At 40.5% G+C, this 12,884-nt stretch overlaps 1 protein-coding gene across 3 annotated transcripts; it reads left to right on the top strand.

The window, feature by feature from the left end:
- The first annotated feature begins 3,260 nt into the window (after nt 1–3,260).
- rab6a (RAB6A, member RAS oncogene family) lies at nt 3,261–12,697 on the top strand. 3 transcript variants are annotated; one of them, XM_026181922.1, is made up of 8 exons: nt 3,261–3,611; nt 5,916–5,974; nt 6,089–6,142; nt 6,721–6,826; nt 7,059–7,170; nt 7,395–7,488; nt 9,012–9,105; nt 9,798–9,861. In XM_026181922.1, the coding sequence occupies exons 1-7, from the start codon at nt 3,542–3,544 to the stop codon at nt 9,069–9,071; spliced, it is 555 nt and encodes a 184-aa protein (XP_026037707.1). In that variant the 5' UTR covers nt 3,261–3,541; the 3' UTR covers nt 9,072–9,105; nt 9,798–9,861. The 3 variants fall into 3 exon arrangements, with proteins under 3 accessions (XP_026037707.1, XP_026037705.1, XP_026037704.1); XM_026181920.1 differs by lacking the exon at nt 9,012–9,105 and adding an exon at nt 11,247–12,697 and having other exon boundaries at nt 3,262–3,611; nt 9,798–9,864; XM_026181919.1 differs by lacking the exon at nt 7,395–7,488 and adding an exon at nt 11,247–12,697 and having other exon boundaries at nt 3,263–3,611; nt 9,798–9,864.
- The last annotated feature ends 187 nt before the right edge of the window (nt 12,698–12,884 follow it).

Genomic DNA, 12,884 nt, shown 5'->3' with positions numbered 1-12,884 from the left:
ACTCTGATCTCTGCTTCGGTTATGCTTGCAAGAATGCCTCCCACTGTACTGCTGTGCCTGTTCCTGCCTGATGTTGCACAGAAAAGACGGAGTTGTGATCTAACTGTGCCTCCTGCCCTGTGTTCATTGCAGTCCTTTGTTCCAGTGTGTTTCCCTTCACTTCAAATGCTCTCTTCCTGGTACACCCCCCCCCCCCCCCCCCCGCCCCCATCATCTAACCTCATGATTCCAGGAGGAGGATTACAGGAGAATTGTAGCTCCGCTCCACCCCATCCCCCACGTATCCCCTCCCTTTCTCTATCTTACTGTGTTGGGGAATACAACACACCTATTTTACCCTGGCCTAACCTTCATACCCCTTTTTTCCGATTTCCCCTTTTCATCTTCTCTCTGTTCCTCATCAGTCTCTCCTCCATTAGAGCCCTTGTGTTCAGTCTCCCTCACGGGAGAGATGAGCACAGTGTTGTACTTTGGTGTGACATTGACATTAGATCAAGGTGGTGTGGGAATTTGATGGTCTCCATCCATTACGCACATGGATACAGTCAGATTCATACACTAATGCACAAACATCCCCTATACACTCTCTTTATCTGAACAAGAGAAGAAAAAAGAAGAAAAAAATAAAGACTTTTTTTCCCCAAGATGGGAGTCATAGCAAGGTTTTCCCATCTAGAAGACTGAGTCGAGTTTTACAGAAGTAAATGATGCGGTGGCCTGACATGAGACCAGCGCACCAGGATGAAGTCATGGCTTGAGGTGACAGCTTCGATTCTTTTGCACCATGCTTCCTTTTAGTCATGCTCCTTTGATTTTGGATTACACGCTTTTCAAGCTGACAGCTCATTTCTTGCAGAATAAGGTGGGTGACTTTTAGGAGCTTCGGGGGAAATTTGATAGCACCTCCTCAAATTCAGGGTGCTGATGGATCTTTCAAAAATGAGCAAAAGGCAGTGACGTGAGCACATTCAAAATGCACAACCTCTACAGAGGTCTACAGCGCAATCCGTCTTGCTGTGCGCGTGGAAACACACGTGCTGCATCCCTCTGTATGCTTATGCGTGAGAGACGGAGAATGACTGAGTGAGGGAGACCGGGAGCAATGGAGAATTTGTTAATTCAGCATCTTCAGTGGGAGGGGCGGGAGATTTGGGGTCTTTCCCTGACCAAGGACATGTGGCGTAGGAGTGCTGTTAAGGGGAGAGAAAAGAGGGAGGGGCCGGCTCAAGTTGATGGCTCAAGTTTAATGAGGCGTGGGTCGCAACCAGAGCAGCTGAAGGGCTGGCATCAGCCCGTCAGCTGCTCTGCAAAGAGACTTCAGAGCTGCATGGCACATGAATGAGAGCGGGGCGCAGGTGTGTCTTCTCTTCAGTGACTTAGAACAGCTGGCTCAAGCAGGCATGAACTCACATACTGTACCCATACACTAATAATGCATTGCCTTTTATACTTAAAACCCCTAAAATGTAAATGTAATCCAGGCTAGTGAACAGTAGGGTGAAGTCAGTTTCCTCTGGTTAATTAATAGTTGAAGAAAACACTTGCATCTGTAGGGTTCTGACATTTTAATTTATTTTCTGTTTGAGCTCATCTTTGATCTCATCAGGATGGATATGTCCACACAAATAATACATGCCCTTACACAGCACATGTATCTTTAATAGGAATTATGTAAGAATTAAATTACCCTAACAACAAGGATGCTGGAATGACAAAATATTGAGACCAAAAGTGGTTATCAGTCAGTGGGAGATTATAAGTATCTTGATTTGGTATTTAAATGACTGCAGGTAAAAAAGCAGAGGTGTACTGTTCATACATGCTGTATGTGAGAGTGGATCATTTATAGAATTTATTAAAACACTAACAGAATTAAACAGGTAGACAGGCAGTCATTCATACACCCCTCTATCCATAATCACATGCTGTGTATGCTACCGTTGTGTATAGTGTATTATTTTACTTATTTTGTATTTGTTTGTATTTTATTTTGATTTTTTGATTTTTCTTCTGCTATCTGTGCCTGAGCTGAGGTAACGCACAAATTTCCCTGCCGTGGGATCAATAAAGTCTTATCTTATCTTATCTTATCTTATCTTTTCTGTCCTTGGGTGGAGTAAGTAAACCACCTTGTATGTTGCCTCTGGGCTTAATCCTTCAGGACAGCAGCCGTCTGATGAGCTGAAGGTCATGATTAATCCAATAAAAGCTACACAGGGTCCTGTAAACATCACAGCCTGATACCAATTTTTAAAAAGTGTCTGACATAATAGAACTAACAAGTCAGACATCCACTTTCACAGCTACAAACTGCTACCCTCAACTGTGATTTAATTTCCTTCACAAGGACTCATAATGCCAGTTGGCTTGATGCTACATGGTTGCCAGCAAAACCTGGCATTAATAGAGCGAATATAAGGCTGAACATGTGCACATTGCAGTGAGGTTTAAAAATAGGCTGAACAAAAAGAATGCTATTCTTTCAGCACCAACAGGACTGATTAACACTGTCGAATGCTATATAGGAGTGTTACACCGTTTCTTTAAACAACGTTTATTCTACATTGGGAAAAAAATGAAATAAAGTTTACCTAAAAACTCTGAGTAACAAAGAAATAAATTTTACTCACTACTGGGGACTGTTTTTAATAGAAATATTCATGTATTAGTGCCTGTTTTCTTTCTTAATCTTCTGCTTCTGAGGGATTTCATCATGAGTGCGACCCCTCCCACAGTTCAAAGACATGCAGTTAGTGGGGATAGGTTGCGACAGACTGGCGACCTGTCCAGGGTGTACCCGGCCTCTTGCCCTGAGACAGCTGGGATAGCCCCCACTCCCACCTCCCACCCCCGCAACCCTGAACAGGATAAGCGAATGAATGGATGGATGGATGTTAAAAAAAATCTTTCCATTTAATTTAACCATCGGTAAAAGTCACCGTCTAATTCTTTAAACATTACTGGGATTCCCATTAAAGTTGCTTAGTAGTGAAATCTTACCTGTGATGAAAGTGCCCCCTCTAGTGGGCTTTAAAAAACACACCGTGCCTTTTCCTTCTGTTCTTCTCTGTCCTTAGCACGGTAGTTTTTTTCCTCTCATAATGCTTCCAACTTTGTGAAATAAAATAAAAATAAAATCTACTGAATCAAATGTGTTAGTGCGTTGCTCTGCCAAAGGAGCAGTCTGGTTTTTCATTGTGGGGTTTTTTTGCTCCACCAGCAGAGGGCAGCACATGAACATGCCAAGAAGACACATCTATCCATAAAGTTGTCTCTGAAGAAGGTGGCTCGTTGGGTTGGGTGTAATTGACAGAGTAGAAGAGTAACGCTAACTTGGCCGCAGTAGTTAGTGAGGTGCTTAATATTGACTTGGACTTTGAAGGAATACGCTTTGAGCACAAAATTTGCTCAAGTCAGCCACGAGTAGGGCTGTTCATTTTCGCTGCCTCTGGATATTTGATAACTGACAACAACTGGTTAGTTAGCATTAGCTAACTAGCTAGGAAGCTCCCGAAAAGTAACGTCAAGGTTTGATTCAGTCATGTCTTCGGCCGGAGACTTCGGAAACCCTTTAAGAAAATTTAAACTGGTCTTTCTTGGTGAACAGAGCGGTAAGTCTGTTGGTAATTTTCAGTGTTGTGGGATGTAGGATTTACATTTTTGCTCTGTTGGACATTTAGCTAACACCAGAGTTTGGTGGGTGATTAACGTCAACCAGCTAGCTAACGTTAGCCACGTATCGTTAACACTTGGCAGTGATGGTATTACGACACAGTAACTTGTTACGAACAGTTTCTTCGCCTTGGCCCGACTAAAAAGGTGATTCATTTCCTTCAAAATGAATCATGTCTGTAAAAATGGACTCTTACTTCAGTTGTGTGACGGGCTGTGATAACACATCATTAACGGAGGCGTCGGAAATTACCAAGTGTCATTTAACAGGATGTTAAATTATGAAGCACCAGCATTATTTTTTGGTATCTCTTCGTTATTGAAGGATAGGTGAACTTCAGGCATACCCTGCTGTGTTTAGAAGATGTTCATAATACTAGAATGATCATAAATTCATAATTTCGACCCTGGAGCAACTTCCAAATTGGCCGATCTTGCCATGCAACATTCCTGCGATCTCCCTACTAATTTACACTCCTTCAGTGTCCACACAGAGGGTTCGTGTTGGCTGTTTTTCATGTCTTAGGTAAAGCTGTGTGGCTGTTCGTTGTGTCGTCCGCGGTGTCCACAGATTTTAGGGTTTAAAGTAGAATTTGGGTTATTGGTCCAGCGTTGTCTCTTTCTTTGGAATCTACTTGCAACATATTTGAACTAGCTGTTTCATGTTGCTTTATTAAAACAGTATGAAGTTGGAATTCTCGGTAAAGAGAAACTTGGATCAAACGTGAACTCAGATAGCCACCAAAGGACAATAGGGAAGACAAAAAAGGGGCTATTGTCAAGATGAGATTTTGCACTATTTATTCATTCTTTTCCAGCAAGAAAGAAACAAAGAAGTCATGGCTTCTCCTGCTGTGATGTGAGAAGAATAGCAAACCCAATCACTCATAAAAAAAGGAAGCTAAATGCATAATAAACATCTAAACTGACGAAATTACTTACAAGAAATGTCAGAACCATTACATTGGACAAATATTTATTATAAAAAATACCCAAGAACATTAAAAAATGCAAATGTAGAAAGAGGCCCTGCACACCTTTTTCCCAAAATATAAAACTTGTCTTTCAGTTGCACTGTGCCATAGACTGCATATAAAATAATACAGATCTCTTTGGAAAAGATGTGAGTTCAGAAGCTGCTGTAATAAATGAAACTAGGAAAGAATTAAGGAAGCCAAAACTTGATGACATTATTGACAAAACTGTAACAAATATTTTTGCTGTAATATGACCTGTAAGTCCCACCAAGATGGGACAGACACACTGCGTTTATCGGACAGTGTGTGATAAGCTGTGGCTCCTTTAAGCCTTGTAAACAGCAGTGTTGTCTGTAGCCCTGTCACCATCCCTTGATGGACATTGTAACTGATAATGTAACTCGAGCTCAGCAAAAACAGTCTGAGAACTGGCAGCACTGTGCGAGTACTCAGAGCTACTGTGTGACTGTCCCTGATGTGTTAAAGGTGTTCATAAATGGTTTTTCTACGAGATTAGAAAAAAATTGAAGCATTTTACAGCTGCAAAGTTTGTAAAGCGTAGTTTTGTGTGTTAAACAACATTACAGAGTTTTATATTACATATGGACACAAACCCTCCATTGTGGATCAAATCAGCACCCTGGATACACGGGTGGGGGGAGTTCAGACATAAATGGCAAACTTTGCTTACAGCCCTTTTTCTCTCTGTGCCTTGCTCAACCCTCTGACTCCTGAATTACTTTGAACAGCTGTGCACTACACGCTTAGTGGACAAGAGGGCAGTGGGAGTTGTGTGACATGAAGCTGCTTGGTTTACTCTGTTATTAGTGGTCATCATCTGTGGAAAAGGGCCACAGCAGCTGCTTTGGGTTGAATAACTTTAAACACATTTCATTTCTGCAAGCTTTCAGAGATCTGCGTAGCTTTTATTTAGCCCCGAAATAATTATTTTGATTACAGCTGAAATTATTAGTGAACCAGTTAAAAGCGGCTGGCTAGCTTTATGTTATTGTAAATTAGATGTGTTTAGGTTTTAGACAGTTGTTCAGATAAAATAATCTGTTTGAAGACTTTGGGTGCTCAGAAAGTGTAAAAAGCATTTTCAGTTTTTAAATTTTGTTCTAATTGGGGGAAAATGTAGAATAGATTCAGTTATAAATGCAGTTCTTTTTTCCGGGGGAAAAGGTGTACCTAATTCTTCTCCAAAATCAAAGTGATCGTGTGGTCATTGCACTCTTTAAGAGTTTCTTGTTTGTGTTTGTGCAGTGGGAAAGACTTCATTGATCACCAGGTTCATGTACGACAGCTTCGACAACACCTACCAAGTGAGACTTAACACCTCCACTTTTAACTTTAATAATCATTGATGATGCCTAATATCAACAGCAATACTCATTGGAAATGACTGTGAATATCTGGTTGATTCTTTTTTTTTTCAGGCCACAATAGGAATTGATTTCCTCTCGAAAACTATGTATCTTGAAGACAGAACAGTAAGTTTATTTTTGGCACAACCAGTACCTCCGTTTTTGTTCTTCTTCTTCTTGTCCAGTTGCTTTTCTTTAGCCACTGAATTATGCTCTTTCTAACACACACAGAGACAGCATTTGTACGTTGCTACTGTGATCAGGAGTGTTGTATCCCCCTGGACAATCCTTCTTTTCTCTGTTCATACCTCCCTCAACACGAGTTTTCTTCCTCTCCTTCCTACCCTTTCATCTACTTTCTCATCACCGTTTTGAAATTAAACACCTTACTTGATCCAGTGAGGAGGGCTGATGACAAGTGAAGGGTGATTACTTCTTTCTTCCCTCCCAAAGGCCCAGGAAGCTAGCTCTCTCTGGTGCTTATTCACTGCCTGCATGAACTACGTGCTCACCTTTCTCTCTTTTTATCTTTTCCCATTAGTCCAACTTTATTTCCTTTTATTAATTTTTTTTGTCCCATAAACTTACCCCATTTGTCTATTTGTTTTTCTTGTTTCATTTTCATCTTGTTCTTTTTTTTTTTTTTTTTTTTTGTTTTGTTTTTTTTTTTTTTTTTCCATCCCCGTTCCCTTCCTGCCCCACAGATTAGGTTGCAGCTGTGGGACACAGCGGGGCAAGAGCGATTTCGTAGCCTCATCCCAAGTTACATCAGAGACTCTGCAGCTGCAGTCGTAGTTTACGACATTACAAGTATGTGGCTCACCTGTCCACTGGGAGTGCCCTAGGTTATTCACATCGTTGATGCTGAGGAATGCATTGATTCCATTTAAATACACTAGTATGACCGAAGCATATTTTTCTTTTTAATTTAAAAAAAAAAGTTGCACATTTTTCAGCTTGTAACTCTCTTTGCTTATTGCCTTGCTGTCACTAACCACTGTGTTTTCTCACCTGAGGCCTTTTATCTCCATCTGTCTTCCAGATGTCAACTCTTTCCAGCAAACCACAAAATGGATTGATGACGTGAGAACAGAAAGAGGAAGTGACGTCATCATTATGTTGGTGGGAAACAAGACAGACCTTGCAGATAAAAGGTAATCTGTGTTTCCCTCCTTCTGCCTTTGTTAAAGTAGGCACTCCATGAAGAGCATAGAAGTGAAGTTATTGATTGTTACTGGTGGCCTCACTGATTTTTTTTTCTTTCATGCATTATACCTGAAAGTGTCCTGTTTTGGGTTTTTTTTGTTTGTTTTTAAGCCTTTTTTTGAATTTGTATTGTCTCTTGCTGTGAGTCTTTTAACCGTTTTATCTACCACAGGCAAGTATCTATTGAAGAGGGTGAGCGGAAAGCCAAAGAACTAAATGTAATGTTTATTGAGACTAGTGCGAAAGCGGGCTACAACGTAAAGCAGGTAAGAGTGTGTGTGTGAGCCGTGCTCTGACGCCCTGCTGTAGATGCTGCCTCCTGGGTTTCACCTCCAAAGGTCTCCCACTGAAAATAAAAGTCAGGCTAGGTTCCTGAAGTTGCCCCTTTTCAGACATGGATTGCATAAAATTTTTGATCTGGTATTTGGACATGGAGCTTTTCTTTTACATTAATACTCATCAACGCTTCTTTCAAACATCCCCACTCTGACAGAACAAGCTACAGTAATCATGATTTTATTGTGTGCTATGCGCCAAATTTCACACTATAGTAAGTAGGATATAGTGTCCCAAATTATTCTGGGGGGTTATTACGCCACATTCTGTATATATGCAATTGCAACCATAAACACTTAGGTCAATTTTATAATTATTATAATGGATTGCATTTATATAGCGCTTTTTCTAGGCACACTATTCATTCACTCTCACATTCACACACTGGTGGAGGCAAGCTACAGTTGTAGCCACAGCTGTCCTGGGGCAGACTGACAGAAGTGAGGCTGCCATGTCGTGCCATCGGCCCCTCTGGCCAACACCAGTAGGCGGTAGGGTAAAGTGCCTTGCCCAAGGACGCAACGACCAGGACAGAGAGCAGGGGATCGAACCGGCGACCTTCTGGTTACAGATTAGCTTCCCAACCCCCTGAGCCACGGTTGCCCCAAGCTTATAAGTGACCACTAAGTGAACCACTAAATCTACACTGTAGGTTGTGATTTTTATGGACCAGTGTAGATGCTGGACTTTGTCCCGTGTGGAATAAAAAAGCCTGTTTAACATATGTATCAAAGGAGTGGCTTTGTGGCTTCTGCAGTATTTCTGGCAGTGAGACCATGGACAAAAGCTGAAAGCTGATGTCTCATGCCAAAACTTTATTTTTTCCTCCCCTCACATTATTATAGTTTAGGGGATTATCCACAACAATCATGTCTTTTAGTGAGCTGAGCAACTCAAAGGTGGAGAAGTGATGTGCGTTTGTAACCTCTGCGTTTAGATGCCATCTAATTAACAGAATTGAGTGCATGTCTGAAAAGGGCTTCTTAGTCTAAATTGCTCTTGTTTGTGCGTATTTCTTTAAATAAAACAAGTATTCATCACTTTCTTGCTAAAGGTGATGAGAGTGTGTGGGTGTCAGTCTCGTGTATGGCTTTTCCCTGTTACCTGCAAGTTCCTCTAAAAGCTTATTTACAAACTTTTTACTCGTCTTGGCCTAGCAATGCCTTGGATCTCCAAAACCCTGTTTTTTTTCAGTCAAACACAGAAAATATAACATTTATGGTTGAGATGTTGGAAGTTTCACTTCTCTTCCTGTTTTTCCAGGAAGTTTACTGGGAAACCTTTGGTGCTGGGCAGTGGTGGCAGCCGCAGCAGGAAGGGCACGGCTTGTTAATGCTCTTCAACATAATCACAGTGTCTGTGTTTCTTTTCCCCTGTCTCTGTGTTGATGTTTGTGGGGGTATGTGCGTGTCCTGGTGGGTGTTTGTGTGTTGTTCGCGGTGGCTCATCACAGACAGATAACCACAGAGGAGGGAGAACAGAGAGCGAAAGAGATGAATGTTCTGTTTATTGAAACAAGTGCAAAGACAGGCTACAATGTCAAACAGGTAGAGCGTGTGCACCTACATGTGTATGTGTTCTCATAGTCCTCTCTTCTGATTGGCTTCTATTTCACACGCATGTGTGCAAAAGGTGTGCTTTAAACATCAGTTTCCACTGGTCACTAGTGAAGAGAACTGGTTGTTTTTCAAGCTCTCTCCCCCCTGTAATGATTTGTATTGGCCAACCTTTTATCACAAAGTCTTAGAGATGGGGACCAGAGTTTGCAAATCAACAACCTGCACAGCACTGATCACCACAGCAATAGTGTTACTGCTGCTGTGAACTCTGCATGTCATAAGTCTGCTTCCACGACGCTCTTTGGTGGGGGCAGGGGATGCTGAGCATCATCATACATTTCTCTTGAATTTTATGAATGGATCCATTCATCGCTTAAAATCCTCCAAGCTTTGTCAATGGAAGATGTCACTAAAGCTCAGCTCCATCCTCTTTTCAAATCACCGATGCAGCACAGAAATTGGTTTACAGTGTCAGAGACACAAGCTGCTAAACTGAGATCAAATTTGATAAATCTCTCTTGGGTGTCTTTCTCTGTGTGAGTTTCAAGTGGACCTTATGCTTGATCAGTTAATATTAGGATTATACACAACATGCTGTGCCAATTTCATTTTGTATTTTTTATCATGCCCTCGCTATATTCCTTGTCTGAAAGAATACATGTGGTTCTCTTTCCCTCTAGCTTTTCCGTCGTGTGGCAGCTGCCCTCCCTGGCATGGACACCACACAGGACAAGAGTAGAGAGGACAGTATCCTTTTGTGTACATGTCAGTGTCTGCATCTGACATGACAGAGCAGAGTCAGAGGTCTCTTTGCCCTCTTATGTCTGTCATATGGATAAGCACGGCCACAGGGAGAATCAAGTGCAGAATTGTGACATCTCACTATTGTTGCTTAACCCACATGTCGTTCTAGATTTGTTTTACCAGTGAGGACACCTATTGAGATTCAGCTGGATGCCTGTTTTAATGAGTATAATATCAAAGACACTCTGCACTGATGGTCTATTTTTGGAGGGTATGAAACAGACTTGAAAGGTTTTGAAGTTTGTCCTGATACAGATCAGAGCAGACAGTGAATTCACATTAGTCAGTCATGCTCCTAGAAACGTGCCTAAGTCTGAACTCAGACTGAGTTATAAAGATGTTGTTATGATTTTTACTGACTTCAGCTTTGATAAGTTTGCCATGTAACTATAGCATAAGCCATCATGTGTCCATAAGAATATTTAAGATTACTTTAATATTCTGTCTAGCAATAAGTGGTGAAATACTGACCTCAGTTAAATGGAGACCAGTATGAGTCGTCACATTGAGTTGAAGCATCTGATCTTGTAAAATATCTGAACGATGATAATTTATTCCTGCCATTAAAAGGTAAAAACTTCAGCTAACACCCACAGAAGTTCATGTAGAGCTGAAAGACTTTCCAATTTTGGCACGCCATATACACAGTACAGTGGGTGGATAGCACTCTTAACTCCCCAGCAGCCCAACAACTAGAAGCTTTTCTGGTGGAAGACCAGCTTTGCATTCTGTCTCATGCAGAGAGAGAATGCAGTATATGTTAACAGTATTAGTTTTAAATTGTCTTGCTTAATGACTCAGCAAATAGAAAAATATTTAGTTGGGGGAGGGTCTTTAAAAATTAACAAGTTCATTTTTGAAACTAAGAACTTTATTTTAAAACTTAAAAACCTCAACCCTTTTGGTGCCTGGTTTTGCCAGAGATCTCTTTCTGTTAAGCTATTTCTTCCTTCCCACCATCAACAAGTGCTCCATTATAGGAGAGTCCCTTTGTAATTTATTGTGAATGTGTCATAAACCAATACATGTGAATTGGGCAATACCACTGCTGTAGTGTGAAAATGGCCTCTACCTGTACAGCACATGTGGTCACTGACTACTTTAATGATCATGAAAATAATGTAAAACGTTCTGGCATTTACAATCACGGTCATCTCAGGCTAATTGAACACCAATGGGACATTTTGGACCATTGTGCCAAAAAAGTGTGACTGTCCTTGAGCAGAAATCTAGAGCTATTAATTTATTTATTTATTTGTTTAATCAATGCCAATGCATTTCAGAGTTCCTTTTCAATGTTGTTTCTTAACTCCTAAACCTTTCAGTGATTGACATTAAGCTGGAGAAACCACCAGAGCAACCTACCAGTGAAGGAGGCTGTTCCTGCTAATGTTTCTATCTAATACATTCAGTTTTTCTGCGCCCATATCCTTCACTACACCCTTCACTGTCCCCCAGCCTGAAAGAGAACACTACATCCGTTATCCTCGCCATCATGGAAGTCTGGTAGCCCATCGGGCTGCTCTGAAAGTCACTTCAGTTGTACTTAAATTGAATATTTGCACTGTAACACACATGCATTGAAACATATTGAAACATTGCATATTTATGCTTGAACTAAGCCTTCTGTCATTTCAGCAGAGATGGTAGTACAAGAAAGATGAGAATAGTTTGTGGGCAAAGATGATTTTGAACCAAACTGAAAGACGATGTGTGTCAAAGTCATCAAATCAATGTATTTGTCTAAGAGTGAGAATCCTTAAAAAAAGAAAAAATAAGTAAATATTGCTTTAAGCTTAATAAGCACAATGTGAATGTGTTGTGTGCATTTTTCAGTTAACACAATAAGCGCTTTTGTATTTGATTGGCCGAAGTTAATTTAGGTGTTTTCTTCAAACTATTTTGTTTTTAACATTTTGGGATAAAATGAGGAAAAGGTTGTAGGATTGTTTCAAAGTAAATCATTATTTGGAGTGCTGGGTGTAGACATGTGTACTACACACCCATGAAGTGTGAGCTAGGAGCTTATTTTAAACTTGAGGCACAGTTCTCCCAACACGACCTGCACAGTCACGCAGTCTCACACCTACACACCATGGAAACCAGCACAAATGCATAACATGACTGCATCAAACACATTACCGTCCTTCCTCCTCTGCCCACACGTCTATTGAGATGGATTATTTTTACCTTGGCTTCCATTTTCTATTACTTTTTATTTGGATAGATTTTTTTCCCTAAAGACTAGCTGACATAGACTAAAACTTTCTTAGATAGTGTTTGTAGATTTTCTCATAAATCCGACAATAGACATTAGATGTGGAGATATATGCCTTTTGGAGTTGAATTGTAGAGGGCTTCCTTGGCTTTGGATTTATCTAATTAGGTTTGGTATGCCGTTTTATCAACACTTCCTTGTTTTTATTTTTTGGCATTGATTTCTTGTTAGTGATGATTCTACATATGTATTTAATCCACAATGACTTGTAATATTTATTTCTATCAGATTCCTGTTTCTTTTGTATGGCTGTTAATATCTTCACTTTGGGTATGAGTCGCTAATAAAATATGCATCCAAACTGGACCACCTTTGACACTCAGCAGCGAGCAACTGCTGTTTCACGTGCTGCCTCGAAGTGGCACTTTGATCATACTGAAAATATTGTGCAATTTTTGTGTAAAACTACAGGCGAGAGTTCAGTTTGTATAGCGTTGTAGTCCTTAACGTTTCTGGAATGGATTCAAATGAAAGAATAAAAGTAAACTTGTCAACGCTGCTGGTATTGATCTGTGTTTCTGACATGTGTTTTGGATAAATCAGTTCAATATTTTTATTTTTTAAGTGCTGAGATGTTGGATCTGTTTCTGTATAATTTCTGGCAGCAATTACTACAAGATAATGAAAGTTACAGAAATGTAGATGTTTAGCTGTGTACTGAAAAAGTGATTATAGTCAGAGACAT

This window comes from Astatotilapia calliptera, chromosome 10 (assembly GCF_900246225.1).
Source record: "Astatotilapia calliptera chromosome 10, fAstCal1.2, whole genome shotgun sequence".
Taxonomy (NCBI): domain Eukaryota; kingdom Metazoa; phylum Chordata; class Actinopteri; order Cichliformes; family Cichlidae; genus Astatotilapia; species Astatotilapia calliptera.
This window is presented reverse-complemented; position numbering and strand designations above follow the sequence as displayed.

What these genes read in the sequence shown, in the direction of transcription:
- rab6a (XM_026181920.1), top strand. Translation starts at nt 3,542, where the DNA reads ATGTCTTCGGCCGGAGACTTCGGAAACCCTTTAAGAAAATTTAAACTG. An exon ending in GCTTCGACAACACCTACCAA is followed by an intron (nt 5,975 to 6,088) that starts GTGAGACTTAAC and finishes TTTTTTTTTCAG; the next exon opens with GCCACAATAGGAATTGATTT. An exon ending in CGGGCTACAACGTAAAGCAG is followed by an intron (nt 7,489 to 9,797) that starts GTAAGAGTGTGT and finishes CTTTCCCTCTAG; the next exon opens with CTTTTCCGTCGTGTGGCAGC.